The sequence below is a fragment of the Lutra lutra genome, chromosome 2 (assembly GCF_902655055.1).
Source record: "Lutra lutra chromosome 2, mLutLut1.2, whole genome shotgun sequence".
NCBI classification, from domain to species: domain Eukaryota; kingdom Metazoa; phylum Chordata; class Mammalia; order Carnivora; family Mustelidae; genus Lutra; species Lutra lutra.
Genome location: NC_062279.1, coordinates 58,407,425 through 58,434,114, shown reverse-complemented (window position 1 = coordinate 58,434,114; position 26,690 = coordinate 58,407,425). Strand labels below are relative to the sequence as shown.

Genomic DNA, 26,690 nt, shown 5'->3' with positions numbered 1-26,690 from the left:
GTTTTCAAACAATTGGAACTTATATCCTGCTTTAAATTCATGCTGTGAGACTTAAACAAAACTGGATCCTTAACCCACCCCTGAGCTGCAAAAATATTATTTATTTTTCCTGTAAATGGACCATATATGAGGGTAAAACAAATGTCTTTCTGTCTTGAGATATGTATATGTAACTTTTTTTTTTCCTGGCCAAATTCCCAAAAGCCAAACATCTAACCGAATGACTGATATCAGCCTTGCCTAAAAAAAAAAAAGAAAAGAAAACTTGACCTCTTATAAAGCAGAAATCAGGAGATCTGGATTCTAGACTCAGTCTGAACCATGACCTGGCCATGGAATGTGGGGATTCTCTCCAGCTCTCCATTCATGGTCCCGTTCAATGAACAGGGGGTGGGGGAGTGCGGCGGGGGGCGGGGGCGCTCAGGAAGAGGAGAGGAGTCAGCCTGAAACCCCATTTGGCTCTAGAATCATATGACTCCAGATCAAAGCATAGGTAAACAATCGCAAGATCCTATTCTGAAAAATATTTTAATATTGGCTCAAAACACGGTCCCGAGAAATCCTCTATAACGCCCTCATCAAAGGAAAGCCCCCAGTTTCAGATTCTGTCCTGTGGGGTGTGTAACTTGGGTCCCTCATCAATCCCTTTATGTAGTAATATCCCCACCTGCTGGAACTTTAGGTTTTTGCTGCTAAAGGTGGGAGGTGTTTGGTAAAGCTTCCCTAGGTCGGGTTACCTGAGGAAGGTTCCTCTTCCACCGTGTTCCTTTGTGGAGGAGGCCAGAGCTCTGGTGCTGCGTCCTTTCTCCCCATTGTTAGATCTTATGGTGGAGCTGCCCTGGGCTCTGGGAATGACAGAACCTCCCAGAAGCGGGTACTTGGTGCTCATCAGAATTTCCACACTTTCCTGAAAGATGATCCTTGGCTTCCTCCTCAGAGCCTGGGTCCCAGGGATCCAGTTAACGCCTGTTGGGCTGGAGATCCTTAAAAACCAAACCCAGAGTCTGGGTTTGGTGTGGTCAGAAGCAGGCCATGGGGTGGAGGCCATGGGAAAGCAGTACCCCCGCCCCTCATGTGGGGCAGTCTCTAATTAAGTCAAAGGTTTCCTTAAATTCATATCTCCAGGTTAGGGACTCATTAGGGGCTGACTCTTCAAGATGGGGTCCTAAGATTTTATTCCAGAATTGGAGAAGCCAGAGGCCTGGCTTTTCTGTTCTGCCTCAGCTCCTGCCTTGGGAGAGTTTGCCTTCCACTGAAAGCCTCTGGAAGCAGAGGCTGGCTGGCTGGCCCACCACTTACGTCCTATGCGTCCTATGTGACTCTCATGTTCCTCTGCACCCTGTGTAAAGCCTCCCATCTGTGGAGCTGTCTCTGCTGAGCCAGCTCCCTTTCCAGGTCCATCACCCATGGAGATATTTTTGGGTCCTGTCAGGAGACTGCCATGTAAAGCTTAGAGCTTTGCGTCAAGGCCACCATCTGAGCTCTGGGCTCCAGGGAGGGCGTAGCCTCTTCAGGGCAGGAAAGAACGCTGTCATTCCCTAGGGACGGGCTGTCCTGAGCTGACATCAGCCTCTTGTGGTGTGGTCCAGAGACTCCAGGGCCAAGTGGACACGACGCCTTTCCCCCCTGCTCCCCACCCACGCCTATGGGAGCCTCACATCACTGTGGCTCAGCTTCCCACACTGCGCCCTCGGCCCCACAGCCCAATCCCATCGCAGAGCCCAGCCAGCCTGGCCCAGAAAAGCGAGGTAAATAGTAATGAAAGAGTCTTTTTTGGATTAATGGTGACTGGCAACCAGCACCTCTTCCCAGGCTAGCAGAGACCTCCTCTCTCCTCTCAAGTTGACTGAGGAATAGTTGCCAAAGAGTTCCTGACAAGAACCCCCTGCTATGCAGGCAGCATTGCCGATCTCCCTCTCAAAGGTCATCTTTCCACAGTTCCTCCCTGCCTGCCCCCCCATCAGGAATTTCTTATTTCACAGAGCTAAATGCCACAGTCCTCCTCAGCTATACTGGCAGCCTTCCCTCAGAAAGCAGTCACCACACAGAGCCGAAGGCAGCACCCCAAAGACAAAGTACAGTGCCCAGTCCATTAGATAAGTGTGAATCAGATCTGTCGCAGATGTCTTAGATCACAGCCAGACTCCTTTCTTTTGTCTTCAAAACTCTCCCTTTGGCTCCTAGCAAAGTCCACCAGGTCTCCTCATCAAGCCAGGACACTCCCACTTAAACCTGTGGCTGCCCTAGAAAGGGGCTAAGGACAATACTAGAAAGGCTGTACCGCCTGAATTATTCTGTGGATTCTAGCATCTGAGGTAAGGTGGATGCAGTGAGCCCAGGAAGCCTAGGCATAGCTTGTCCTGAGGTATGGCCACCGCTTCAGAGTGACAAAGTGCTGTCACGTACATTTTTCCTGTTTGATCCTTTTTTTTTTAAGATTTTATTTATTTTGTACATTTTTCCTGTTTGATCCTTTTTTTTTTTTTTTTTAAGATTTTACTTATTTATTTGGGAGAGAGAGATCACAAGTAGGGTGGAAGAGGGGGAGAGGGAGAAGCAGACTCCCCGCTGAGCAGGGAGACCCACTCAGGTCTCAATCTCAGATCACGACCTGAGCCGAAGGCATGTGACTCAGCCACCCAGATCACATGACTGAGCCACCCAGGCACCTCTCCCTGTTTGATCCTGAATCACTACCCTGGGAAAGAGAAGGCCAGAGGAAGTAGGAGGCAAGTTCAAGTTTCAGGAGATCTTGGAAAAAGGTGCTACTTGGGAGAGAGGTCTCCTTCCTGGTCCTGCATGACTGGGATGGAAGTGTCATTTTACTCCTATAACTAAAGACCAAACTTTGGGAAATGCTTGGTCTGGGTCCAGTGTATGAATGTGCAGTGGCATCGGTCCCTGAGTGTCACAGCAGAACCTGGGTGCAAGTGCTCTTTCCCCAGGCCCGATCTTCCTAGAGAGCCAGGACTGGAGCACAGATGCCCCAGAAGAAGATCATTTGCTCTTGGCTTCACCAGGAATGGCAGCATTCCAGAGTCCAGCAAATACCATATGCTGGTATTTTGTTAAAACTTGGCTAGGAGACTCATTCTTCTCTGATAATATCTTTGAGGTTCTATATGTAGCCCTTTTTGCAGAGGGGGAGTAGGAGGAGAAACCCTAGAAAAGAGTGTCATAACTAGATAGGCTGGCCTCCCTTTCAACATGTGAGGGAGAACCTCATCAGAAAGACCGCCATTTCTAGACTCGGTGCTCTGCCCAACTATGAGATCTCCAACATCACTGCTCAGTTCATGGCAAAGGAGGAAAACAAAAGAGATTCTGCTTTGCCTCTGCACCTTTCCCCATGTAAGCACCAGCGAAGTCAGCATGTCTGAACTAATTTCTGGGTATCACACAGAATAATAATATTCAACACATACTGAGTCCTAACCACAGTCCAGGCATTGTAATAAGCACTTTATGTGAATTAACTCATTTACTTCTCACAATGATCCTATGAAGTAAGGATTCCTCTTAGCCCCATTCTATAGATGAGGAAACTGAGGTGCAGAGATTACTTAGCTATCTCGTGAGGCAGGCAGGAGGGAGCACAGGCAGCCTGCTTCCAGATCATTCCATACAACCACTGGGCTTCCACCAGTGGAAGCGTGGATTGTGTCCCCTGGAGTATAGCTGTCTCTTACTGGGCCAGCAGAGCCTTGAAACTGGGGGTGGGGGTAGGGAGCTCCTCTGACACTGGAGCCCTGGCCCATGGTTCCAACCTCCCATCTCCCAAACGTTTGGGGCTGCTTGGATGCCAGCTGCCCCGGAATCCAGTAACCCCAGTAGAATGTCCTTACCAGCATCCCCTGCTCTGTCCCCTTTATCTCCTTTCTCTCCTTTTGGGCCTCGGTCACCTGACACAGAGGAGGAAAATTGACATTAGAGTGGAAATAAATCCTGACCATGGATAAAATATTATGTGCAAGAGATGAATTAACCCAAGACCCAAGACCTGGAGGGCCTGGCAGGGAAGGAAAGATAAGAGCTTGAGTCAATTATGCTTCATGCTTTGGTCACCCCAGAAGGAGGTCAGGGGGTTCACCTGAGAAATTTCATTCCCTCTTAATTAAAGTGTGGAAGAGCAGGGTCTACCAGCACAGGCTAGAGTCATGGTATTCAATGGGAATTGACAGGACAAAGCTATTTCTAGTAAGTAGTCAAGGTTTTAGAAGTACATGGCCAAGTTTGCTATAACAAGCACAGGAGGAAAAGATGGAGGAAGGTCTTCAGTTACTTTGGGAAGACAGAGGTTATAGGTCAGGCAGATTTACCGTGGGGGCTGGGAGAGTCTGGGAAACATGAGAGAGAGCTTCCGGGGAAACTGTAGAATTTCCTTCTCAGGATATGGTTGAAAGGACAGAGCTCTTTTTCCAGCTAGCATCTTACACTCCAAAGAAGTAGAAGGTCCTGACACCTCTTGAGGGGACACTAAAATGACCAGGGAATTCTATTCCAAGGACTTCCAGAAAGATATCTGCAAGTCAAAATCCTGTGGCATATTGTCTGGTGCAAGTCAGCCGGCAAGTTCCGGGGAAGGATGCCTATGTGATCCAAGTTTTGAAAACAGAACAAAACAAAGCACCCCAAGGCAATCATATACGTAAATATGAACATGCTTAGAAAAAGATCTGGCAGGGTATGCCCCAAAGTGTTTACAGTAGTTACTCTAAAGAGTCATAGCGTAAGGGACTCAGGGAAGGGACTCCCTTTTTAGTTTATACTTTACATACTTCTGTATTGTCACATTTTTTTTAACAAGCATGTGCTACTTTCGTAGTCTATTTTAAAATCATTTAAGAAAAAAATGTCCTTCATAAAAGGGAGGAAAACCTCAGCCTGTTTAATCACTAGAAAGGAGCCTAAAAGTTCCCAGTGATCCAAGATGCAGAGATCCTCCTAGACACGGGGTGAGAATGATGAATAGTACTCTTTCTTCGCTTTCATCTTCACAAGGGAGGAGATCAACACGGGGGAACCAGCACCCAATTTCCTCATCTAGCCATGCAATTACGGTAGAAGTCTGTGAGTTCTTGAAGAGAATGTGGAAAGCCGGGCACTGACTAATACCGTGGATGCCCCCTAACAATGAACGAGGGGACTGCCTTCAGGAGGAAAACCAATTCAGCAGCAACACTATCAGCAATGCAAATCTGAGAACTGAATTAAAGTTTCAAATACTGGGGGAGTCAAAAGCATGGGACGGACTGTTGGGAATCCGGGGGTATGGGGAAGGAGGTGGGTATCCTGGGTCTGCAGCCCCCCATTTCTCCTGTAAGCCTAGTCTCCCAGCTTGGCTTCCTCTGGCTATACCACTGATCTGCAACCCCCAGGGACACTGGCTTGCATTTCTGTTGCACTGCAGAGTGGACAAAAGGTTTTCACACAAACATGACCCATGTCATCCTCGTGACAGCCCTGCGAAGTATGGTATCAAGAGGATTTCTGGGTTTGGGACAAAGAAACGAAGGTTTAACAAGGCTAAGTGACTTGCCCAAGGTCACTGAGCTAGCTGATCAGTGGCAGAGCCAAAAGGCAGACTCTGGCCATTCACTCCAGTGTCCACACTGGTGCCCAGAGGGCTAGTGGCGAGCAAGGCTACATGGGGACTCAGGGATTCGTTATTACCTTTGAACCCACGTATGCCCATGGGTCCTGTGGCTCCCATCTTCCCATCATCGCCCTTGGGGCCTGGAAGTCCTGGGGTGCCTCTCTCCCCTGGCAGACCTGGGAAGACAGAGGACAAGTTGTAGAGCATCAGACTCAGAAGTGGAAGGGTCTTTGCAGGTCATGATCCGGCCCAGCAGTCTGCCTCAACCAGACATCCCGCTGTAGCTTTTCCTTCTTGATTCCTTTTAGTTAACTTAAAGATGCTGCCAAAGCAATTGTCCGAACAGTCAGCACAAGCCTTCCCCACGGGCACCTTTTATCCAGTTAGGCTGGACCTCTCCCTGCCACCCCCTGAAAGGTCCAATTCTATTGTGAGTGGTAGCAGTGGTGCCCTATCCATTTGGGAGACGTCCCTCTACCTCTAGCTATGTTGGAGATTTAAAATCAGCAAACTTTTTTTTTTCTTGAGTACTTTCTATGTGTCAGACACTGTTCTGGAGTCTTCTCATAAAGTATCTCATTTTATCCTCACCATAAATTGAGGTATTATTTCACCTATGTGACAAAGGAGGAAACTGAGGCCCAGAGAGGTTAAGTATCCTGCCCAGGGTCACACAGCAGAAAGTAGCAGGGGCGGGATCTGAGCCCTGGCCTTCCTGAACTGAAAGCCTGTGGTCAGTCAGCTTCGCCTCATGCTGGATGAAAAGGACTTACTGGCATTTAGGGTAGGAGGAAGATGAAACAGCACCCCATCCTCCTTAAGAGAAAAACCATGAAGATCCCTTCCATGCTATACATCCAGAGAGATACAGCAAAGGGGACCGTAGGCTGAGGAGGAGGGAGAAAGTCAGCAAGGCCAGTAAATGGGATGGATGACCTGCTGGCAGATCAGGCCCCGGGGCTCCTGGCCACGAGGCCCTGTGGCCACTGCCTGCCTTTCACCACAGAGAGCCAGAATCAACAAATGCTTTCACCCAGTGAGAGCCCTGCGCCCCCAGAGGCCTGACCTAAGCCCACAGTTATCTCTGTAAAGCAGAGAACGCTTAATTAACTGATTACTTGTTCTTTCCTGCTTTGAATGTGAACTTGGCTTCCTCTGGTCTTTTTCCGTGACTTGGAAAAACCTGTCTTCCAGTAATTATTTCTCCAGAGCTAACATCAAATGTCTGGAAGAGGACGCATGGCCCCAGAGGATGGTGGGACCTCAGAGAAGGGCAGATTGGTTTCTTTTCTCCTGCCTAATGCAAGGTACCTGTTTGGAGTCCAGCCGCCTTGTTGCCTTAGAATTCTAAATCTAGTATGAGATATGCCCAGAGCTCCCCATCGTATAATTCAATAAGGCAGAAAAGGAGATTCCACAGCCCTGTGAGTGTCTAAGCATCCTTGGTTCTAAATTTGGGGAGTTCCCCTGGAGGGGAGCCAGGGCTGGAGGCCAGGTCACAGGCTCTCCTTCCACTATCTTCTGCCCCTTCTCTGGTTCACAACCTCCTCAAGATTTAGGAAGAGGATAGCTAAGAGATACAATTCCTGACATAAACAGATATCTTTCCCCGAATAAACTTCCCCTTTTTTTGCATTGTTTAGAAGGCTTTGTACTCTTCTAGAAAAATGCTGCTCACAGCAGAGGCTCAGAAGTGAACAGACTGGATGCCAAGTCTGATAGTCACAGGACAGGAACTTCTGACACAATGAGTCAAAGAAGAACGCCTTCTTTCCAGAAGGCCAGGAGCCACCCTCCCTGCCAGCCTCTGGACCTTCAGAGCTGTCACTCGCGTGTTCATTGATCTGGGCAGAATCAGCAAGCAGGAGGGAACATCCAGGGTCTGGTGACTTGGAAAACACTGCAGGAAACAACACACTTGCAGAACACTCTCCAATGCTTCTGAAGGCCTTGGTCATGTAAACCCTGACTCTTGTGGTGGGAAGTGGATTCAGGGAACTGTGAGCCTCTCATGCACTCCTTTTCTTCAGATCCTGGTACTTTCTATGAAGAAGTGTTTGCTCCATCCTATTGTCATACCTACAACCTATCAGTCTCTTCACAGAACAGGGCATTTGAAGGTAGGTTGAGTGGGCACTCTCCCAGGAAACCCCATCACCAATGTCAACAAGAAAGTAGAGGGCCAGGTATGGAATGGGGGCACCCTCCCCTTCTTTGTATGTGCAGCTTCCTCCTGGGGCTTCCCAGTCACCTCGAAGTCCAGGTAATCCAGGGATCCCAGGCTCTCCTTCCTTCCCTTCATCTCCTGGATCACCTTTGGGGCCCGGTGGTCCTGAAAGGGTTACAAATGGCACCAAAGTTAGAAGGTAGCTTTCTGGAACAGGACACCTGTAGAAGAAACAAAAACTCCCTCTTCAAGAGAAGAAGAGTCAACATTATGCTTTGGAAGCACACAGGGCTCCACCTAGCCTAGTCTTATACGGGTGCAGGGGGGATCAGGGAAAGCTTCCTGGAAGAAGTGTTATCTAAAATGAAATCTCAAGGAGTAACAGAAGGTGGCTAAGTAAAGGGAGGACTGCATATCTCTGATCTACCCCCCACCCCAACAAATGCACATGCTGAGGCCCTAATCCTCAATGTGATGGTGTTTGGAGGTGGCGCCTTGGAAGTGATCAGGTTTAGATGAGGTCATGAGGATAGGGACCCCAATAAGAGACACAAGACAGTACTCTTGCTCCTTCCTTCCCTCCCTTATCATGCTTGGAATGTTCTTTCTCCCTCTCCCTCTCCCTGTGCTATATGAGGACACAGCAAGAAAGCAGCCACCTATAAGCCAGAAAGAGGGCTCTCCTCAGAACCCAATCATTCAGGCACCCAGATCTCAGACTTCCAGCTCCCAGAGCTGGGAGACATAAAGTTCTGCAGTTTAAGCTGCCTGGACCGTGGTATTTAGTTAGAGCAGCCTGGACTGACTGAGACAGAATGAAAGGGAGAGCTCTGGGCAGAGGGAACAATCCCTACAAGAGCTTGAAGAAAGAGACATGTGAGCCACTGTGGGATTAGAAGCTGGGAGCACATGACAGGATGAGAAGGGTGAACAAGTGGGGGTCTTGGAGGCCTGGCTCAAGTGTTAGACTTGACCCTGAGGGCACCAGAAGCCATAGAGGGGCATGAGGGAAACAAGAGTGTGATCTGATCTGCGCAGGAAGAAGATGGCTCAGGCCGCCATGTTGGAAAACAGCTCAGGATGAGAAAGAACACAGACGCAGGGAGGCCACGAAGAGGCTGCATCCGGGTGGGAGGCAGTGGAACTCTGAATTAGGGAAGTGGTGGTCCGGAGGGCTGTGAGCAGCTGTGTGGAGGCAGAACAGACAGACGTTGGATAAACATAGGTGAAGGCAGGGGAGAAGACCAGGATCAGGTTCAGATTTCTAGCTTGAACACCTGAGGGAAGGAAACGGGTCTAACTATTCCTAAGCGGGGCTTTCTTCCAGGGCCAGGCACCACTGTGGCAGGGATTCTAGCCTATGTGACTGGATCCAGTCCCCAAAACGAGGCTAAGTGTTGAAGTTACTTGTCTGAGGCCACACAGCTGGGTAATGAAAAAAGGAGCACAGGTTCCAACTCCGGTCTCTCTGGCCCCACCCCTGCTGCCTCACTTGTCACAGGAGATAGCTCCCCATTCCCAAAACACAGTTAGACCTTCCCACCCCCCAGCCTGCTGCCCACCAGGTCAATCTCCTGCACTTATCTCGCCCTGCCTTGTCCTCCACTCATAACCGTACGTGTTCTCTGTTTCCTAACAACATCGCCAGACGCCAAGCTCCCCACTCCTGCTGCCTTGTGACAGAAAAAGACCAAGGAAAATGCCAAAACCGTATTGTACTGAGTTGAAGAGCGTCCCTCCAAAATTCATGTCCACTTGGGACCTCGGAATGTGACTGTATTTGGAAATAGGGTCATTTGCAGATGTAATTCGTTAAGAGGGGGGTGATCCTAGAGCAGGGTGGGTCCTAACCCAGTGCAGGGAGGGTCCTAAACCAATGGCGGGGCTTCTTAGAAGAAGATAAAGCCCAGACAGACATCCAGGGAGAACGCTGCGTGACAAGGGAGGCTGCATGTCTACAAGCCAAGGAATGCCAAAGATTATTAGCGACCATCAGAAGTTAGGAAGAAGCCCAGAAGAACTGTGTCCTGCAGCTCACACAGGGAATGTGACCCCACGGACACCTTGAGTTCAGGCCTCCAGCATGGTGAAAGAATCAATTTCTGTTGTTTTAAGCTGCCAGTTTGTGGTCCTTTGTTACGGCAGCCCTAGGAAACCAAAACATGCACACTCGTGGCATAGCAGAGACAGATTGCACAATAAATATTTGATGAATGAATGAGATCAGAGGGTGTTAATACATAGAAAACAATCAGGCGGCCAAGATCAAGATGTACTGATACGTTCCAAAAGCTGGCACTGTCCTCAGACCCTAACCCAAGTTGACAGCTCTTTAATGATTCCATGGCACACACACGGGGGGAAAGCAATCAACAACTTAAAAATGCATGCGTTACACACACAAATCGTTTAAAGGGGACTGGGTTCTGTGGCTATCTTCCTCTCTTCTACGAAGAAAAGCAAAGTGAGCCTGGCTATAGCAATCTCAGTTTTTAGGCGACAGCGTTTAGACACTGAACCGGCTTAGAACACATCTCAGATTACACGGCAAAGGAAAGGCATAGGGGAAGGAGCAGATGAGGTTCCCACCCCTCTTCTAGCAATCTCTGTCAGGTCAGAGGGCTGCCTGGATGTCTGCACTCCACGAGCTGTCCCTGAGAAGGACATCCTTCTCCCAGTGCCCAGTACACTCCCCTCCTTGTCACTGTCCTCTGTCCCTCCACCCTCGCCACATGGAACTCAGTGCTTCCAGAATCAAGTGGGTCAAGGAGGCAATGGACTGAGCACTAGTACTCTATTTGTTCTCCTGTGGGCATGATTCAATGTATGGTCTTCCCAGGAGTAATGCTCTGCCCAGGGAATGGCCCTGGGGATGGGGCCTCTCGGGGTGGTGGAGATCCTTTGGAAGGTAGGTGTTGAGTATGAATATGAAGTGTCTTGGGTTCAGGTCCTGGTTCTATAAAATCTAAGTTAAAATTCCTTCCCAGACATTTGAGGAGTCAATGGATTACATGACATGTTGGATAAAAAGGGGCTTGGTAACCTTTGAGTGGCAAGGCCATGCTGACCATCTGTACCCCCACCCTCTTTCATAACGCTTCATCAGAACTATCCCAAGACTACCAGGTATGGTCATCTTGGGCTGCCCCTGAAATCGCCTTGCCAAGCTTAGCTGGCTCTTTCAAGGAGATGCGGGTCTGGAAACATCCTACGTGACGTGGGTATAGTTTTTAAGACACGGATGAGTGGTTCCTGTGGGCCTGTACAGGAGATGAACTGGGAGGGAATGGGGTGAACAGCAGAGGTGACTGCTGATTTCTAAGTCATACCCTTAGATGGAACCAGCCCTGCAGACTCTGAAGGACCTAAACTGTGGCCTGTGTGAGCCTCATGGCGCCAGGTTGCTGGGGGCTCCCACGACCAAGGTCTTCTTGAATCACTCCTGCCTGTGGGTAACGCATACCTGGGGTCTGACTTCTTATCATTTTCCTGGGAATCCAGGCCAAAAATCTTTTTTTTTTTTTTCTTTCCAGGCCAAAAAGCTTGAGCCTGTTTTGACTCCTCCCTTTTCTCTGTTCCCCATACCCTCTTGCTCACCAAGGCTCACCATCGGGGTCATTCCCATGTCATGCCCCCACCTCCTTCCTCTCAGCTACCACACTCATCCGGGTCTTGCTCCCAGCCTTTTTAAAAACCTCCTTGCTTGCAATCTCACTAAAACCCATGAATCAAGTCAGAAGCTAGTGAACTCACCGTCTCTGAGCTCCCTCATAGCCCAAGGGGTCATAGCCCCTCTATTGGAGACCCCTGCAGATTCCCCACCCGACCCCTTCTGCAAACTCATTCTGATGCTTCTGGACACAAGCTTCCTTTCACCTCTGCAAAAACATTCTCGCTGCCCCCAGACATCCACCAAATCTTTTCTATTCCAAAAGCCCCATCCCCCTCAGGCCTGACGCTCATCTCCATGCATACCCGTTCTGATCTTTTAGGGCCCCTGGGCAGAGCCCCCAAATCTGAGAGCTGGAAGGCCCCTCAGACATGACTGTAGACAAACTTCTCAAGGGAGCACCCCTGAACCTGGGCAGGCCACCCTGGGCCCACTTCCTGGGACCCATCACTCATCCTACACCGTGGTCCCCGAGGAGTTCAGGCCCTCTGCCTCACTCATGGCAGAGAGTCCACTAAGGAGTTCCGGGCAGTCACAGAAGCTGTTACGGTATTAGCGGTCCTAATGGTACCCAGCTGAGCTTTTTAAGCTCTTGACTCTTGACACTCTGACTTGCTCATCTCTTCTGTCACTCGAGCAGGCCAGAGCATGGAGGTTGTCTGGGACAGGGAGGAGCAGGGCCTACTTCTCTGTTGGTCCACCTCCTACATGGGGGATGGGAGGGAGGAAGAGGAAGAGGAGAAGGAGGTGGAGGAGGAGGTGGAGGAGGTTGGAGAGAACCCTCCGGCCCTGTGCCCAGAGTGCCCTCCCAGAGCCCACCCACCAGTCCAGTCCTGTCCTCCCCCATCCCCCTGTCCCTGTACTGTCCCCAGTACAGCTCTGCCCCCTGAGAGGGCTGCCTCTGGGCTACACCAGCTGGAAACTTCTCCTGAACAGAACAAAGCGTATGTGACTGCGCACTGGCTTCTTCTGGGCCCAGCCAACAGGGAGGGAGAAGCAATCCATTCTCCCTTCCCGGATCTGGGCATGAGCGATGGGGTGGAGGACATGCCGGGGCTGGAAACAGGACAGGGACAGCTGATGAAGTGGGCCTGAAGCCAGCAGAACCAAGACCAAGATCATAATACAGACACTGCCAGCTGCACCACACACGCTAATCCCAGCGTGGCTGACCAAGGTGGAGTCCCTCAGTTAATCACTCTCCTTCCCCCCTTGACGTCACTGGGGCCCTGGGCTGTCAGCTTCGCCTTTAGGATTTTGTACGCTCTCCCCCTTCCTTCACTGTGTGGGGGCAGTGCCCGTCAGCAGCGTTGCCCAGCCTGGGGGACACTCGGCCCAGACCCACAGGGGCTGCCCACCACTTCAGCCCACACTGCGGCGCCAGCTCTCCTCGGACCTCACAGACTGAAGCTGAGGCCACTGTTTGCTTTCAGGCCAGGCTCTCCACTCCCTTTCCAGCAGAGAGGCTGATGCGGGAGGCGACAGGGAGCCCAGGGAGCTGCTGCCCAGTCCATGCTTCCCAGGCCTCGGTGGGGCAGAAACGCTCTTTACAAATGGCCCAATTCACAGAGATCCTTGATCCCTCCAACATGTCGCTGCACGCTAGAGGCCAGAGTTGGAGCCCAGGACCCCAGGCCTCCCTCCATCACGTCAGCCCTTTACAAACACTGTTGCGTTCTCCACTGCATGGTGTGCTTTCTTGAAAAAGTAGCTCACACATAAACCTGCCCTGCCAACAGCTTGTTTTCATGAACTGAGAGATGGATTTTTGAGTCCCAGCTGGACCACCGGCTTGGGATTTTACTTGGACAAGTCATGTCCCCCTCTCTGGGCCTCAAGTCCTCAACTGTAAAACAAGAGGAATGGACTAGCTGATTGCAGAGCCTGTTACTACTGTAAGGCTCTGTGATTCTGTAACCGTCCATCTAGCAAACAGGCCATCTGAAGATGGTGGAGAGTCCAGCCTTCCTGCCTGGCTCACACTTTCCTCCTCCTGGATGCCTCCCTTTCCTGGTTATCTCCCTGCTCCTGGTATGCCTCCTCTCTCTGGTCATCTCCCCCCTCTTGCTATGTCCCCCACTCTGGATATTTCCTCCCTCCTGCTATGCCCCCCGACTCTCTGGTGATCTCCCCACTCTGGGAGGCCTCCCCTCTCTGGTTATCTACCCGCTACCCTGGATGTCTTCACACTCTGATCATCTGAGTTCTCTGCTTCCTTCCAACCACAGACAGATTTCAACAGACATAATTAATACTGAAAATCCAAAGCAGAAAACAGAAAACACTGCTGTGAGCGTCCACAAAAGACAAGCCAGAGACAAAATTCATAGAAAACTGTATAACGAAGTGAGAGAATGAAGCCATTTGGGGTCAAATCCCAGAATAATATAAATAAGGTCGTGTTTGAAAAATACACATAGTTGAGTATTTGTGGATTCTGCAGCCAAGGGCAAAAAGTGGAAGAGTGTGAGTATGCGTTTGTGTGTGTGAATGTGTGTGTGTGTGTGTGTGTCTGTGTGTGTGTTTAACGACTAAGAGAGGAACTAACAAAGTCAGGGCAGAAAGGCCATTCCAGAGAGCAGTATGGAAATGCCTAGAAGTTTAGCAGGTAACACATCCCTTATCCAAAAGCCAGGGTAGAATTCTGTCTCATTAAAGCTGAATGGTAGTTACATAAGGTATGTCAAATAGAATCCTTGGGAATCATACCAGTTGGGTCCCCGACAACCACGAGAGAGGGAGGAGGTGGGAAAGGGAGGTGCCGATGTGGTGGTGATCCTGGGAGCCAGAGGGACTGGGGGGCATTCATCCCCAAAGTCCCGCAGTCCATCGAGAAGGCAAAGCTCGAGGACTGGAAGGCAGGCGTGGGCAGGACTGAGGTGAAACTTTCAGTTCCAGAGAATGGAGTGTGAACCTTAGTCTAAGAACCAAAGAAAGACTACTTGGAGGATCCCACTGGAAGAACCTTCGTGAATGGATGCCCAGAGCTGCTTCAGTCCAAGCCAAGGAGAGGGCACTTGCAAATTATAGAAGCAGGCAAGCTGTGAGATGCTCAGAGAGGCCCAGGAGGAGGCACCCCCAGGAGGCAGGTGATGTCTGCTGACTGCAAGAGGAAGGAAGGGGCGGGGAGGGGACTACCCCTAAGGGCCCCCAAATGGAGTCCAAGGGACCATGCTCTCCTCCCCCTTCATTGCTCAGAGCTGGCAACTTCCCACCACAGGAAGCAGGATGGTCAGTGACAAGAACATGGATTCCGGGGGCGCCTGGGTGGCTCAGTGGGTTAAGCCGCTGCCTTTGGCTCAGGTCATGATCCCAGGGTCCTGGGATCGAGTCCCGCATCGGGCTCGCTGCTCAGCAGGGAGCCTGCTTCCCTTCCTCTCTCTCTGCCTGCCTTTCTGCCTAGTTGTGATCTCTCTCTGTCAAATAAATAAATAAAATCTTAAAAAAAAAAAAAAAAGAACATGGATTCCGAACCAGAAAGACTCACATTCAGACCTTGACTTTGCCACTTGCCAATTGGGTAAGAAACAGTGGGAAAGTTATCCAAGTTTCTCATCTATAAAATGGGAACAGTAATACCGTTCTACAGGATGTGAGGATCTGTAGTCTTTAACGGCTATTTAAAGAATTAATGTCTGGCTCAGAGTGGGTCATAATTTGGTACCATCGCTATTATTAGTAACTACCTGACAGACTGCTGTGGACAGAGGAGGCGGAGGAAGAGAGAAGGCAGGAAAAACTAAAATCCCAGTGGTGGGGATCTAGAAGAACAAATTCTACCTCCTGTCCTCCTTTGATTCCTGAGCATCCCAAGACAAGAAAACCAGTGCTCTCACTGTCCAGGTTCAAGATCTAACAGTTGCTTCACCAACATTTACGGGGTCCCAGTTACTGTGCTGTTGGGCACTGGGGGAAGCAGGGGGAACCCGGGGGGTGGGTCGGGGTGGAGTGTACTGTGGTAAGCACTGGCCAGTGGGTTCAACATCCTGGCCTGATCATTGAATTATACACTTCAATGGGTGAACCCCGCAGCATGTAAATTATACCTCATTAAAACTGTTTGAAAACAAAAAGTCCTGGGTCAGATCATTACCAGCTGTGTGGCCTTGTGTAAATCAGGCATTTCCTCCGGGAGCCTCAGTTGTTTTTCTGCAGGAATCCTACCCTGCCCTCAATAACAAAGCCCTCCTTCAACCAACCTCATATTCGGTCCTGGGGACCCACTTTAAAACAAAGTAATGTACCCTAAAGCTCTCTGTAGACTGGAAAGGACTACGCGAGTGGGAGACCCCATCATTCCTACTTTCCGCTCTAATACACGGAGAAGCTCAGAGGAGGGAGGCTTCAGTGAGCTAGAGGGGCCGGCAGGGTTGTGGGAGGTGGGTTTGAGTAAGGATTAGTGGGATCTGGATGAGGATGAGGAAGAGGAAGAGGAAGGAGGCCCTGCAGTAGGAGGAAGAGCTGGAGTGAAGTTAAGGCTGTGGGAAGGGCAGGCTGTGTCTCTAGAGCAGTGACAAGACATGTTCCACTGGATCAGATGCTTCCTACGGGGGTGGAAGGGTGGAAATTGGCTGTTTATGGACCATACACGACCCACAGAATTAGACAAGTGAACAATTTCTAGAACATTCCATATTTCTGGTTTCTTACGAAAAACAGGAAGACTCTGTCAATGCCAGGTCCAGAATCCAGCCTGGCCCAAATGAAGAGGACCTGCCCTAGCTCCTACTACTCCCTGGACACCAAGGTCACTTTACTCACGGGCATTGCTCAACCTGCCCCTACACACTATTCCTTTCGTAACCTCTGGTAGATGGGAACAATCAGAGGAGAAGGCAGGGAAGTCAAGCTGGGGTCAGGTGTGCAATAGAGAGTACACCAGCTCTAGGATCAGAAAAGTCTGGGTCCACTGGGTCCATCCTGGCTCTGTCACCTCCTGGCATGAGGCTGTGAGGAGCTTCACGAATTAGTACACTCACCGTTGTTTTTTTTTTTTTTTTTTAACGATTTTATTTATTTATTTGACAGAGAGAAATCACAAGTAGGCAGAGAGGCAGGCAGAGAGAGAGGAGGAAGCAGGCTCCCTACTGAGCAGAAAGCCCGATGTGGGGCTCGAACCCAGGACCTGGGATCATGACCTGAGCCGAAGGCAGCGGCTTAACCCACTGAGCCACCCAGGCGCCCCAACTCACCGTTGTTTTTAAAAGACATTATATGGCGGTACCTACACTCGTGGTGAACATAGCATAAGGCATCCAGAATTATCTAATCATCATGCTGTACACCTGAAATTAATGTAACACTGCGTGTCAACTATACTTCAATGAAAATGTAAAAAGAAAAGGCATCTGGGGCGCCTGGGTGGCTCAGTGGGTTAAGCTGCTGCCTTCGGCTCAGGTCATGATCTCAGGGTCCTGGAATCGAGCCCCGCGTCAGGCTCTCTGCTCAGCAGGGAGCCTGCTTCCTCCTCTCTCTCTGCTTGTCTCTCTGCCTACTTGTGATCTCTCTGTCAAAAAAATAAACAAAATCTTAAAAAAAAAAAGAAAAGGCATCATACAAGGCATGGTTCATACAAGGCACCGTACCTGACACAGCTGGTGTTCGCTGTAATATCATTATTGCCTACTATCAAGCTAAGGAGTATTTATTGAATCTGGCAGAACCTGGGGGGCCATGGTGGAGCTCTGACCAGGGGGGTGAAGTGGGAAACGTGCATCTCACAAAAGGTGCCTCTGATGCGCAGGGCAGATAGCAGCAGGAAGGTATGGGGGAGAGGAGGGTAGGGGACTAGTTAGGCCTGGAAAAGAGGGAAGCTGGTTCTCGAGTCTGTAGGCTTGAAGCAAGAATACCAGTGGAGGCCTACACATTTCCGCCATCATATTTAAGAGTTATAAATAAAGCTAACAAATTGTTAAATAAAATATTTTCTTCCATCTCGATGAACACACTTCATAACTTGGCCTGGAAGGCCAAGGTCAAATTTGGGAATTCTCCAATTCCTGGGCGCTCTATGCGCTGGAACACCATGACCCTGAAGGAGCGCCTCCCTGCTCCCCGCCTGCACCTGCAGCCTGACCCCTGCTTTTCTGCAGCCAGAAACACTTGGAGGCTCTCGTTGGCACAGCCAAGCTCTTGACGACCTGGTCCCCCATTAGCCACCCTTGGCCATTAGGGGTGGAGCAGGGGTGGGTGGAAGCTAAGGGTATTCTCCCAGAGGAGGAAAGGAGGTTAGTGTTAGCCAGGGGAGAGACCCACACAGGCTGGGAAAGGGGCACAGGCCATTTGGACAGAAAATTCCAGGGTCCTGTAGGTCAGGATTTAATAGATGGGGCATCCACTCCTCATGGCAAGTGGATTAGGGGAGGTGGGAGGGGGGACTCCAGAGCCCTTGGGGAGGGGCAGGCAGGAAGAAGGTACCAACAGGCAGGGCCCAGGCAGGGACACTGCGTACCTTTGGCGAGGGAGATGTTCCTCAGCGCGATGGAGTGCTCCCAGTCCTTGAGGCGCAGGTCCTCGGTGACCGTGTTGAGCAGGGCCAGCTCCTGCTTGAGCTGCAGCTCCATGCCCCTGTGCACCAGCCGCAGGCGGCGGGTGTCCTCGCTGGCGTTGCTCACCAGCACATGCAGGTCCTGCAGCCGCGTGGCGTGCAGGGCCACGTCATAGGACAGGCTGTGGTTGAGGCCGCGTAGCGCACCGCCCACGTCGGCCAGCTCCTCGCCCAGGACGCCCACCCTGCGCGCCAGCCCGTCGAGCAGGCCGGCGTGGCGCCGCAACAGCAGCTGGCTGCGGTTGCTCTCCACCTGCAGCTGGTACAGCTCCAGCTGCGCCACGTCGCTCTGCTGGCCTGTGCGGTCCCGCAGCAGGGCCACCGCCTGCTCCGTCTGGGCCGCCTGCGCCTGCAGCCCCCAGAGCGCGCCCTCCAGCCGCTGCACCGCTCCCACCAGCGCCAGCAGCGAGTCCGACTGGTTCTGCAGCGCGTCCTGGGCTTTCCACACCTGCTCCGTCAGGTCCGCCTGCAGCGGTGCCTGCAGCAGCCGCAGCTGCAAGTCCCGGAAGCTCTCATTCAGCCGGTTCACGTTCCGAGTCAGCGCCTTCAGGTCGTCCGGGGAGCTCCGGGGCCTGGACACTGCAGAGGGGAAGGGGAGAGGTCAGCTCTGCTGGGGAGGGTCCCGGGTCCCAAGAGGCTGGCCTGGCATGCAGTAGGTAATCAAGAAATGACAGATGAAGGGAAAGCAGAGGGGGACTCTTAACAGATCCCAGGCACTGTGCTAAGCCAGTGGTCCCCAAACTTGTCTGCCCATTAGACTCACCTGGTGAGGTGTCCCACTCACAAATACGGTGATTGAATTGGTCTGGGGTGCGACCTGGGGCTTTGGCGTTTCTAAAAGAGCAGAGATCATTCTAGGGGGCGCACTAATTGTACTCAGCTCCCCGTTATGTCTGAGGTCAGTCCCTGTGCTATTGTCATTTCTGTATGCAGAACACGACTGGCTATCAGCAGTTTCAGGTGGCTAGCCCTAAGATACTGAGTGTTAGCCTCTCAACGTTAGGAGGCAGATGCTATTCTTACCCCCATTCAGGGCAACAGCTGTTAAAATCACCAAAGGTAGCACACAGCAAGTCAGTCATGGAGCCAGGACTCTACCCCGCAGGGTTTGCTTGCTTCAGAACCAGCGTGCTTCCCTACAAAGTCTGCTCCAGAACTGACTGAAGGAGCCACGCCCGCAGCGGACTCAGCCCGGTTCTGGGCAACACTGTACTTCCCAGTATCCGGGGTTCAGGGTCCCACCCCCTCACCCCGTCCCCCCCCCCTTGCCGGGGCGAGGGCCCCTCTGTGCAGGTAAAGATGCTTTTATATTCATCCGCTCTCTCCTCTGCCCCCTCCAATCCTTTTTCTACATCATCTATTTCCCTGCTGAAGCAAAGAACCCATCTCAGTGACTTTTCGCCCTTTCCTCTCCAGAGGTTTCCTCCTTCTTCGTGATAAGCAGCTATTTTACAATACTGAGGGGAGGGATGTGCCTCTTACTAATTGCAACCTGGTGTCTCCTCTAGAAGCTTGTGGACCGCGCTGACTCAGGTATACCAGAAATCCTGGTGCTAGGAGCCTCGGGATGCCTGTGGTCTGTTTGCTGTGCACTGGCCGGACCTGTACCCACCACCACTAGAGAAATGGAAACTACTAGTAGAAGTGGAACAGGTTGGGAGGTGGGGGCAGATGAGGCCCAGAGGGAATTCTGCCTTGGAAATCTTGGAACCGGCACAGCAGGGAACTTCGTCCACAGCCTGTCCAGACACTGAGAAATTGGGATAGGATAGCTCTCTTCCAGAACCCCAGGCAGGGAAGGGGGCAGATAGTTGTTCGGGTGCTTGAGTCACACGAAGACCGGCTGCCCCCATGCTTCTGGAGAAGCTAAGTCATTTCAGATTAGATCCAGAAGCCCAAAGTGCTAGGTGGGGCCTCGAAGTCCCCATCTCAGCTTCTCCCTCCCCTGGAACTTTAATCTCCAAGAAAACCACATGCCAAGTGGTCACTCACTTGGCACCTACTTTTCTTGCTCCATCCACATGATCCCCAATCTTTACAATCTGCTTATACCGCCTGTCTTCAATCACTTCTAACTGTTAGAATGTTCTGCATTCTCTTCAGACTGGAAGTTTGCCTTCCTATAGTTTCTATCCATTAACCCTACCCTTTGGGGGATCACATAGACATAGTGAAATATTTTTCCATAAGACAGGTCTTCAGAATTTCAAAATTTCTGGTTGAAAATCTGCATTTCCTTCATCTGTTCTCTCCTGACTAGGTTCTAAATCTTCATACATCCTGGCTGCCCTCCTCTGCCCGCACTTCAGGGTGTCCATATCCCCTTAGAGGTGGTGCCTGATCTAACTATGGTTTTCCAAGATGTGGACACACTGGGCAAAGTATGGCAGAAGGATCGTCTCCTTCGTTCTGGGCATGACACATGTCCTGTGGCCAAAACTGGGCCCTGTTGAGCTTCATCTGTCTGCACTTTTCAGACCTTGGCCATTGGATTGGGGTCTATGCAGTCTTCGGTGAAAATTTCCCCCAATTTCCAGTGAAAACACGGAGGCCAAGACAGTGTAAGTGAACTGCCTAATGGCAAGCTTCCTGCCTCCTGGTCCAATGGTTCCTGTCTCTGCTCCATGTTCTGGAAGCATAGCCGAAGCATTGTCGATAAAAGTAGAGGGTCTGGGGAAATGAACCCATGACCCAATCACCACCTAAGTAACCACAGGAACTGTCTGCTGAAGAAATCCTCATAGGCCAGGATTTGATTTTAAAACCAGTGTGTTTGTCCAGTATTTGACCCAGATTGGTTGGCAAGTGTTAGAGACAGGGTGGCTGGAAAACAGAAAGGCCGATAATTTAGTTACAGTCCCTGCCTGTGATGCCCCTGGAGTTCAAAGAGACACTACAGCTTATCAGCTGCAATAAAAAACACTCTGGGCTTTGCAAATTCTGGTTTGAAACGTGGGATTTGTGAGTGACTAAGGGGAACAGGGCAACCTACTTGCTTTAAGTTCCAGGCCTGCCCACACCATGAAGTAGACAGTCTCCTTTACTCCCCCTCTCTGTTGGCTCCCTGCTCCCTCCTTCTCTCCGCAGGTGGTGCCCATGCCTGACAGGTGCTCTGTACCTTTGGATGGTCCTGGCCTTGCCCAGCAGCCCCCTCCCCCGAACCTGCCAGCTCTGGGGCCTCCTCTCTCTGTCCAGGAAACTGGGCTGACAGTTGCCCACGTGGTAGTGATTGACAGTGGGCTACCCCTGCCCTGAGAGTTCATTTGGGTCTTTTATTATTGTTCATTGCACAACCGGTGTTAACATACACCCAAATAAAAGAAAGAAAATAATTCCTCCACAATCCCACAGCCTCCAACAAAGCACATTGGTTTTCTTTTTCTGGCTCCACCCATAGGCATCCTCATTCTTTACAATTTGATTTCGGAGTTGTTTTTCTTTTTTTCCTAGTATGATTATTTCACAAACATGTTCCCATCATTCTCTCTCTCTTTTGCAATTATAATTTTGGTGGCTGCACCCATAGAGTCCATCAAGGAGATGTGTTGAAATTTACCCATTCTCATACCGTCGAATATTTTTTTTCAGTCATGGACAATAAATGCAGAAAGGTCTCTCCTTGTTTTGAAAATGTTCCTGACGATAAATTCCCAGAAGTTAAATTAGTAGATCAAAGGGTATAAACATTTTTGTGATTCTTTTTTTTTTTTAAGATTTTATTTATTTATTTGACAGACACAAACCACAAGTAGGCAGAGAGGCAGGCAGAGAGAGAGGGAGAAGCAGGCTCCCCACTGAGCAGAGAGCCCGATGCGGGGCTCGATCCCAGGACCCTGGGATCATGACTTGAGCCAAAGGCAGAGGTTTAACCCACTGAGCCACCCAGGGGCCCCAATTTTTGTGATTTTAAAGAACTCCAGCCAAATCACTTCCCCCAAAGTTACATCTATTCATGTGTCCGTCATAAATGTTCTGGGGTGCCTGTTGAAACAGGCAGATAGAAAATCAGTGCAGCTGGGCGCCTGGGTGGCTCAGTTGGTTAAGCGACTGCCTTCAGCTCAGGTCATGATCCTGGAGTCCCGGGATCGAGTCCCACATCAGGCTCCCAGCTCCACGGGGAGTCTGCTTCTCCCTCTGACCTTCTCCTCGCTCATGCTCTCTCTCACTGTCTCTCTCTTCTCTCAAATAAATAAATAAATAAAATGTTTAAAAAAGAAAAAGAAAATCAGTGCAGCTGAGTACCCCAATCCTTGTATTGTTAATTGCACAGATGTAAAACAGTACCTTGTTATTTTTTATGTTAATATATTTGCATTTGAGAAGAGAAGTGGCCTTTTCAAGGTAATGCATCAGCTCAAAGGAATGGTTTTGATATTTTAGGTACCCATGCTAATCAGAACAGAAATTACTTGGAGGGGTAAATAGTCTCTGGGCATCAAATCATGCTGCATAAGCCCAGAGCAGCCTCCCTTTTTTTTTGGGCTCACTTACCCACCCCAGAATGAATTATCTCCTTCCAACGGTCACAGCGTGTTCTCACCCCACACCACCACCACCCACCCTCTTCCCCCATTTAATTCCTTCCAGATGTTTGCTGTCCTCAACAGGGAACAATTCTTCCTTGAGTGTGACTCTCCTAATTCATGTTTATGCAAACAGTTCATTTATCTCTCTGCCCAGCATATTTTCTTTTAACGTGCTTTCATTATTCCTTGATGTTAATACTTTCACAAGGGGGACAAGAAATCAGAGCGTAACAGTCATAACTGGCATTTCCCAAGGACTTGCGATGTGCTTTTCACATGAGTACACTCGATCACCTAACAACCCTATGAGATAAGTATTACTAGGACCCTCATATTCCAAACGAGGAACCCGAGGCACTTAAGGTTAAGGAGCTCACGAGGTCACACAACCAGGAAAGGGAGGAGACCACCTTGGGTCCCAGAGTTCCTGGCTCCTGACCCCTCTGCAGTACCACTAAAGGAGGGAAGGCACAGAACCATTTTTTTAACAGAGACAGGCAAATGTGGACTAAGCTTGTAAGGTAGTGAGTTCCCCATTGTAAACCCAGGTGGGAGTCAGGCTGCTCGGCAGGAATCATGCAGACATTCAAATTTGGATTCTGATGCAGCGCTGAGGGCTGAATCCTAATTCGCGTATTCCTGCATGTAAGAGTGTACTAATATATGATGAATGCCTTGGGGGCTGCCTTAGGCTGCACCTGAGGCTAGGAGGCTTGCTCACACACATCTCTTGCAGCCTTCTTCCTGCACAGCCATCGAGACTTGCCTTCCCACCTATACCCGGGCCCCGAGTCAGCCCTCCGTTCTGTAGTTGTCCTTTATAGTCATGAAAACAAAAATCACATGCTGGTCAAGTGAAGGTGCTCCAGATGTGACTGACCTCAGGGCTGTCTTCCCCAAATGCCTCTGGCATACCTGTCATGCCGGCAAGGCAGAGGACCTGGTGTGGGCCGGGAGGAAGAAAGCCAAGCATTCTGTTTGATGTTTAGTGGCCTAAACCTTGGACCACTTTCTCTTTGTATGAAAGTTCACATCCATCACCTCACTTAATTTTCAACATAACTCACCTTGGGAGGTAGGCAGGGCAAGTATTCATAATTTCATGTAAGAATGAAAAAAAAAAAAAGAGAGGCTCAGAGAAGTCAGAAGATTGCCAGGGGTGTAAAATACGGAAGAATCGGGGTCATGGGTCCCTTAATCCAGCCCACTGTCCCTCTCCACTTGCTGCTGGGATAGTCCAGCACATGCTGAACTCCAAAAGCTATATGGGAAAGGGCAGCAGATGCCATTTATTAAGCACCTGCTTCCTGCCAAACTCAGTTCTTATCTCTTATAGGAGATTCTCTCTTCCCAACAACCTCACGGAGTAGGAATTACTGTGCCCATTTTCAGGTGAAGAAGCACAGGAAGGTAGCAGAGCACGAAAGCAGGCTCAGCCTGCTCAGTCTCTGAAGGTCCTGGGGGCTTTCTCACTTTTCCTTCCTTGCACAAAACAGCACAGGGCATCTGTCCCTTATCCTTCTAGGGGAGCGTGGCTGGAGGGCTTTGGCAGGCCACCTGAGCGGAGGCCCTACTCCAGCCTGCAAGGTGGAAGGACTAGTTAGTGGCTCGGGAGGGCACCAAGTGAAGTGGCATCTGAGCAGTCTGAGGGGAGGTGGCCCATGTAGGGGATGTGGGGGGGTGTCTTGGGGGGGCAGATGTTAGAACAGGGCTGGAGGCCATGCAGTTCTCCTGTGGTCCTCCCAAGCCTGTGGGCAGGTGGTATCACCATTTTATAGGAGAAAACACCAACACCAGAGACAGTAAGTAACTAGCTCTTGGCCACCCTGCCGCAGGAGCCCACTCTTCTTCCATTGTGCCATGCAGTGGTATTGCCTTGTGTTCATTTAGGCTGGTGATACTGAAGACAGGCAGGCAGGTGGGTATCAGAATTCAGAGATCGTATAAAGCACACACACGGGAAAGGATGGGGCTGAAATGAAACAGCAAAGTAAGCATGTGGATATAAACACCAAGGGAAAGAGAAGGGGCCTTCTTTCAGGTGGTCTGCAGAGCTGACTTGAACGTGCTGAGCTCTGGATACATGTGACTTTGACAGAAAATGAAATTGAAAGTGGAGCATAATATTCCTCCAGAATTGCCGAACGATGAGGATCTCAGTAGAGCTTTAGCACTTAGAGTGATGCAGTTTTATTAGGGTTCCCCTGACGTTGTGATGCAGGAGAGAAGCCAGGCCAGCCTCAGGGCATTCCCCCAGCCGGCCCACAGGGCTCCAGGCTGGAAAGGCACTGTGCTGGCGGCTTCATGCCCTGCGGTCACCATCTTGGAATTTTGAGAATTTTTTCTTGGAGTTTTTGTAAGTGAAGTCTGATGGGGCCTTGGCCCCTCAGCTCATGTGCAGTCCCACCTCCCGCGAGCCTGGGATGAGGCCTTGGCCTCCCATTCCCACCCCGGGGGCCCCTGCAACCCTCACTTCTGCCCCCATGGGGATGTCAGGGTGCAGTCAGTTCCTATGAGGATCTGTACTCATGCCTGAGAATCTTTGTGCCTGTTATTGTCCTTGTAAACAGCAAATAAAAACCAACGTGACAGGTGGTGAAACAATAGAAGAAAAGAAACAGCTTTTTTTTTTCCCCTTTTTTTTTTTTTTTTCCCTGTTTCTGGAACAGGGAACCCTGCATTTTCATTGGTGCCCTGGGCCCTGTGAATTATGTAGCGGGTCCTGGAGAAAACTAACCACCATTCATCTTCTGGGGCCTGTATAGCAGCCCTGAATAGTTAAATCCCAGGCAGGTCTATCTTAGTTGGCTCGGGCCACCATTAACAGAATACTAGAGCCTGGGTGGCTTAAACCACAGACATTTATGTTCCAGTTCTGGAGGTTGGAAGTCTAAGATCAAGGTGCCAGAAGGGTTGGGTTCTCCTGAGACCTCTCTCCTTGGCTTGCAGACATGTGTCTTCTAGTTACATCCTTTTCTCATAATGTGCATCCCTGCTGTCTCTTCCTTCTTATAGGGACACTGGTCCTATTGATTAGGGTCCCACCCTTATGACCTTATTTAACCTTAAGGACCTCCTTAAAGACCCTACTCCAAATGCAATCACATTGGGGGTTAGGGCTTTGACATACAAATCTGGGGCACAGGGTAATTCAGTCCATGGGGTGTCTTTAATATCCAGTTACCAGGAACTACACAGGCATAGAGAATGGGTTTCTGCCACATTCTTGGGGATACAGAGAATACTATTTAGGACTAGCATGTCCAATCTACTCTTCCAAGCAGCTGTGCAGTGAGAAGTGATCAGAACAGGACAGATCTGCAAGGTGACTATTGAGGGGAGCAGGTTTGGTTCATACTGTGTGAGGTTTCTAAGGTACTTCCAAGCAGAGGTATCCAGAAGGCTGTTGGAAGTGGGCCCCAACCAGGAGAGAGTTTGCAGCTGAAAGTGCAGATTTTGGAATCCCCAGCCCTACATATATGTTGATGTTGCACAAATCAATGAGGTCAACCGTGATGACAGGACAAGTCTTGGGGTGGGACTGGTGTCCTGAGGGGAGAGGAGGAGGCCCTGGGATACCGATGAGCATTAACAGACATTCTGTAATGCCACCTCAGACAATGAGCTCCCTTGATGCAAGGGAGGCACGTGGTCTCCCAGTCTTCTCCATATCTAAGCTCTCAGTTTAAAGTACTCCATGAAGGTTTGTGCCAACACTGGAGATAGTCATGTGGTTTGGTCAAATAAATGTCCTCACATTTGTGGCTGGCAAAGACAGGCCAGGAAACAATGCTCAGCCTTTCAAGAGGCTCTGCATGGCTTATGTTTAATGGGCCATCTGCCAGGGACCAATCACTTATAGAGAGATGGGGGACCTTCTTGGCAGCCCCAACCCAGACACCAGGTGAGCTGTTTACTTCTGTGGGGAAACTGTGAGGTCCTATAAGAGCTCCTGAAAGGATCACCTCAAGAATTATGGCCAAACTGGTCCCTCTTCTTAGAATGCCTTGTCTTTCCATAACTATTTGTCTTAACCATCATTTAGTTCACACTTCTGAGAAGCCCTCCCAGAGCCTTCTCTACTCTCAGCTGGATAGAATTGTCGCTTTTATCTCTATTATACTAATAATCACCATAAAATGCAATGCAGGAGCTAATCATACCCATCAGCCTCTCCCGTTATC

At 50.2% G+C, this 26,690-nt stretch overlaps 1 protein-coding gene across 1 annotated transcript in view; it reads right to left on the bottom strand.

The window, feature by feature from the left end:
- The window catches only part of SCARA5 (scavenger receptor class A member 5), a 121,518-nt gene that overhangs the window by 30,699 nt on the left and 64,129 nt on the right, over nt 1–26,690 (bottom strand). The window contains 4 exon segments of the mRNA XM_047717498.1: nt 3,846–3,902; nt 5,674–5,772; nt 7,848–7,928; nt 17,885–18,559. Of these exon segments, the coding sequence (XP_047573454.1) occupies nt 3,846–3,902; nt 5,674–5,772; nt 7,848–7,928; nt 17,885–18,559 (912 nt within the window).